The sequence below is a fragment of the Acanthisitta chloris genome, unplaced genomic scaffold, assembly GCF_000695815.1.
Source record: "Acanthisitta chloris isolate BGI_N310 unplaced genomic scaffold, ASM69581v1 scaffold8536, whole genome shotgun sequence".
Taxonomy (NCBI): Eukaryota; Metazoa; Chordata; class Aves; order Passeriformes; family Acanthisittidae; genus Acanthisitta; species Acanthisitta chloris.
Genome location: NW_008676432.1, coordinates 1,876 through 5,003, shown reverse-complemented (window position 1 = coordinate 5,003; position 3,128 = coordinate 1,876). Strand labels below are relative to the sequence as shown.

At 58.5% G+C, this 3,128-nt stretch overlaps 1 protein-coding gene across 1 annotated transcript in view; it reads right to left on the bottom strand.

Moving 5' to 3' along the window:
* Window positions 1–3,128, bottom strand: part of IL12RB1 (interleukin 12 receptor, beta 1) — a 4,545-nt gene that overhangs the window by 823 nt on the left and 594 nt on the right. The window contains exons 2-12 of the mRNA XM_009076130.1: window positions 2,784–2,931; window positions 2,547–2,700; window positions 2,313–2,492; window positions 1,776–1,818; window positions 1,504–1,614; window positions 1,338–1,420; window positions 1,034–1,259; window positions 772–942; window positions 580–681; window positions 342–482; window positions 98–248 (exon numbers count right to left, since the gene is read on the bottom strand). Of these exons, the coding sequence (XP_009074378.1) occupies window positions 98–248; window positions 342–482; window positions 580–681; window positions 772–942; window positions 1,034–1,259; window positions 1,338–1,420; window positions 1,504–1,614; window positions 1,776–1,818; window positions 2,313–2,492; window positions 2,547–2,700; window positions 2,784–2,931 (1,510 nt within the window). The remainder of the gene's footprint in view (window positions 1–97; window positions 249–341; window positions 483–579; window positions 682–771; window positions 943–1,033; window positions 1,260–1,337; window positions 1,421–1,503; window positions 1,615–1,775; window positions 1,819–2,312; window positions 2,493–2,546; window positions 2,701–2,783; window positions 2,932–3,128) is intronic.

Below are 3,128 nucleotides of genomic sequence, written 5' to 3'. Positions count from 1 at the left end.
CCCAACACCCCATGTGGGGCACGGGAGATGTTTTGGGGCAGAGTGAGCACCCCAAGGAGAGCACCCCATGTGGAGTGGGGAGAGGATGGGGTCTTGGCCATTACCCAGTGCCTTGGTCTGGAAGTGCCACCAGGTACTGCAGGTCCCCTCGCTGTCCTCTGTCACCTCCCAAACACCCACCCTGTAGGCTGTGCCGGGCTGGAGGTTCTGGAGGGTGTAGTTTGATGCTGTGGCATCTACTTCGCTGTCTGGGCAAACGATAACGAGCGTACAGCAGTCTGGCAGCTGCCTGTGGGCAGCACCCTCCTCCTGCCCCACAGGGACTGGGGGGTCCTACTCACAGGTCACATTGTCCCCCTTGGCCACGTGGCAGATGAGGTACTTGGCCAGCACTCCAGGACAGGTGGCACGGGGGGATGGTTTCCACTGGAGGGTGGCATTGGCATCTCCAGTGCTGATGTTGATGGGCACGGCCAGTGAGTCTGTGTGTGGTGGTGCAGGGGGTGCAAAAATAATGGGGGAGTGTTGGGGGAGCCTCCTTTCTGGAGTTAAACCAGAAGTGGATGCTCCCACACATACCATTGCTGATGTAGTGGTGCCACACGGCGAAGGTGGACCAGCCCCAGTCTGGGTCCCAGCTGTGCACGGCGAAGCGATGACACTCTTGAGCTTCCAGTGTTCCTGGGGCAGGAACCAGGGATGGCAGCTAGAACCCTGCCAGGCCCTGGCCCCAGGCAGGGGGACAACAGAGGGCTCTGGGTGCTCCCTTGCCTGTCTCCACGTGGATGCTGTTGGCAAGGAAATCCTCCTGGATGCAGACACCCTGTTTTGGAGCTTTGCTCAGTGTCTGCTGCTCGAAGCAGTAGGCAGAGCCAGGGATTGGTGCTTCCCACTGTGCCATCACGGTGCCACCAGCCACACTGATATTCTTGAAGCTGAGATCTGATGTGAAACAGGAGATATGAGGGATAGCTGGAAAAAATAACCCCCTGAGGGCTGCCAGGGGAGCTTGGCCCTTCCGTGGGGCAGGTACCTGCATGATGCTCTGCCGGTATGTGGAGGATCTGTGCCGGCCCCGGCCCAGCAGCATTGACTGCACTCAGCAGGATTTGATATTCGGCCCCAGAGAGGGTGAGATTGTGCTCTGTCACCTCCTGCCCCAGCACCACAGTGTCATTATCATCCTCCAGGGCACACCTGCACCCTGGCATGAGGGTGCGCAGTGTGTAGTTGACATCCCTTTGCTCCTTGTGGGCTGGCTGGGGAGGGAGAGGGGGTAACTCAAGGGATGAAATGATGGGGAACACCCAGGAGAGTCCCTAGGGATGCTGCCTTACTTGCCAGCTCAGCCTCAGCACTCGCTGCCCATCTTTCCCCAAATTTCCCAGTTGGTAGCTCAGCATTGGACTCTCCAGGATTTCTGCAAGAGGAACAAGCCTGACTGAGCTAGCAACATTTTTGGGAGCTGTTGGGATTCCACCAGCCTACTTTCCTCTTCCTCACCCTCAGGAATGGAGATGGATCTGCTCCAGTCACTCCAGTAGCTGCTCCAGTGGGGAGTCTTGTGCCGGAGCTGGACCTTGAAGGTGCCGTTTACCCCCAGGGCACAGGTCACTAGAGAAAGGTGTCAGGGTCAGGTGGGGGTGACCTCCCTTTCCCCCAGATTTTGGCCATCACAGGGTGCTGGAGGAGAGCAGGAGGCAGAGCACCCTGCCAGGACATAGGAGGACCCCCAGGAGATGCTTGTCCCCAACATCCCTGCAGACTCAACCAACCTGAGCCACCTGTAGCTGTCACATTCACCATGGCACACGTCACCTGCAGAGAGAACCAGGGATGGAGACACCCACCCAGTGAAACCAGTATGTTACTGAGCCATGAGAGCAATGCTGCCCCGTGATCCCCAAGCATCCCAGGGGCTGGGAGAGCCAAATGGAGTGCAGGGTGACAGCTGGGGTAGCCTCTCTTCAACCCTGGGACCCTCCTGGCAGCAATTCAGAGGGGTGGGGGTGTCCCTTGCTGCAGGGGCTTTGCTGGGGACAAGTGTCCAGATTTCATCTGTTGTCGTCATTAGTATAATCTGGGGTTTTGCCTGTGTAATCCCTGCGAACCGTGGCCTGATCCTGTTATGGGAAGCAGCAGGATCCCATGGCCGGAGGACAGGGCAGAGCCGATAATGCAATGAAACAGATGGGACACAGCTGGTTTGGGGGGGGACAGTGATGTCACTGAGCCCCCACACTCCCCAGGCTGCCACGATGCTACTGACTATCCCATTAGCCACCAGCAGCTCCAGAAAACTGCATTTTTACCTGTGTCCAGCCGCTGTCACCCTCCCTCTGGAAACGAGCCTCCCACTGGAGTGGCCAGTCCAAGCCATCACACTGTGGCCTTGGCACCCACAGCTTCAGCTGGCCACCAGTTTTGGTAAAGGGAATCCCAGTAGGAGGTGGATCCAGTTTGACTGTAAAGATGAGATGGGTTTGGGTGGTCTTGTGATTATAGGTTCCGGCGCTCGTGCCCAGCCTGATCCCGTGGGCACTTACTAGTGTGAGGTTGGGGGTCCTGTGGACGTGGTGCCCCCAACGTGCCTCCACCCAGGCTGTGGTGTTGCTGTGGATGAACACCTGCTGGTGTGTCAGGTTGTAGCTCGTCATGGTTCCTGCCCTAAACCGGCTGCACTGGCTGCGCTTCTTGTGGCTGGGGAGGGAGCGGCCGCAGGGTTGGATCCGGGTGAGGCAGGATACATCCCATGGGCTCCCCATCCCTGCCACCCAACTCACCAGAGGTTCAGGAGGTAGGAGGTGTTGCCAGCAGGGCCATAGGGTGACCAGGAGCAATGGAAACTAGCCCGGGAGCCACAATTCTTCCAGCAGGACAGATTGGGGGCTGTGATGTTGCCTGTGGGAGAGGGCACTGCCTGGGGGTCTCCTGCACCCCAAATGGAGGACACAGCAACATAGTTGTTGCCTGATCACCACGTTGCTCAACTGGGGGATCAGAGCAGCTTGATGAGCAATTGTCACCCCAAACCCCCCATTTCCCCCTCCCAGGGACGTGGCACTGGCCGGAGCCGCTCACCTCATCTCCCCCCCTCCCCCGGCTAGGAGCCACTATATCTACTCCAT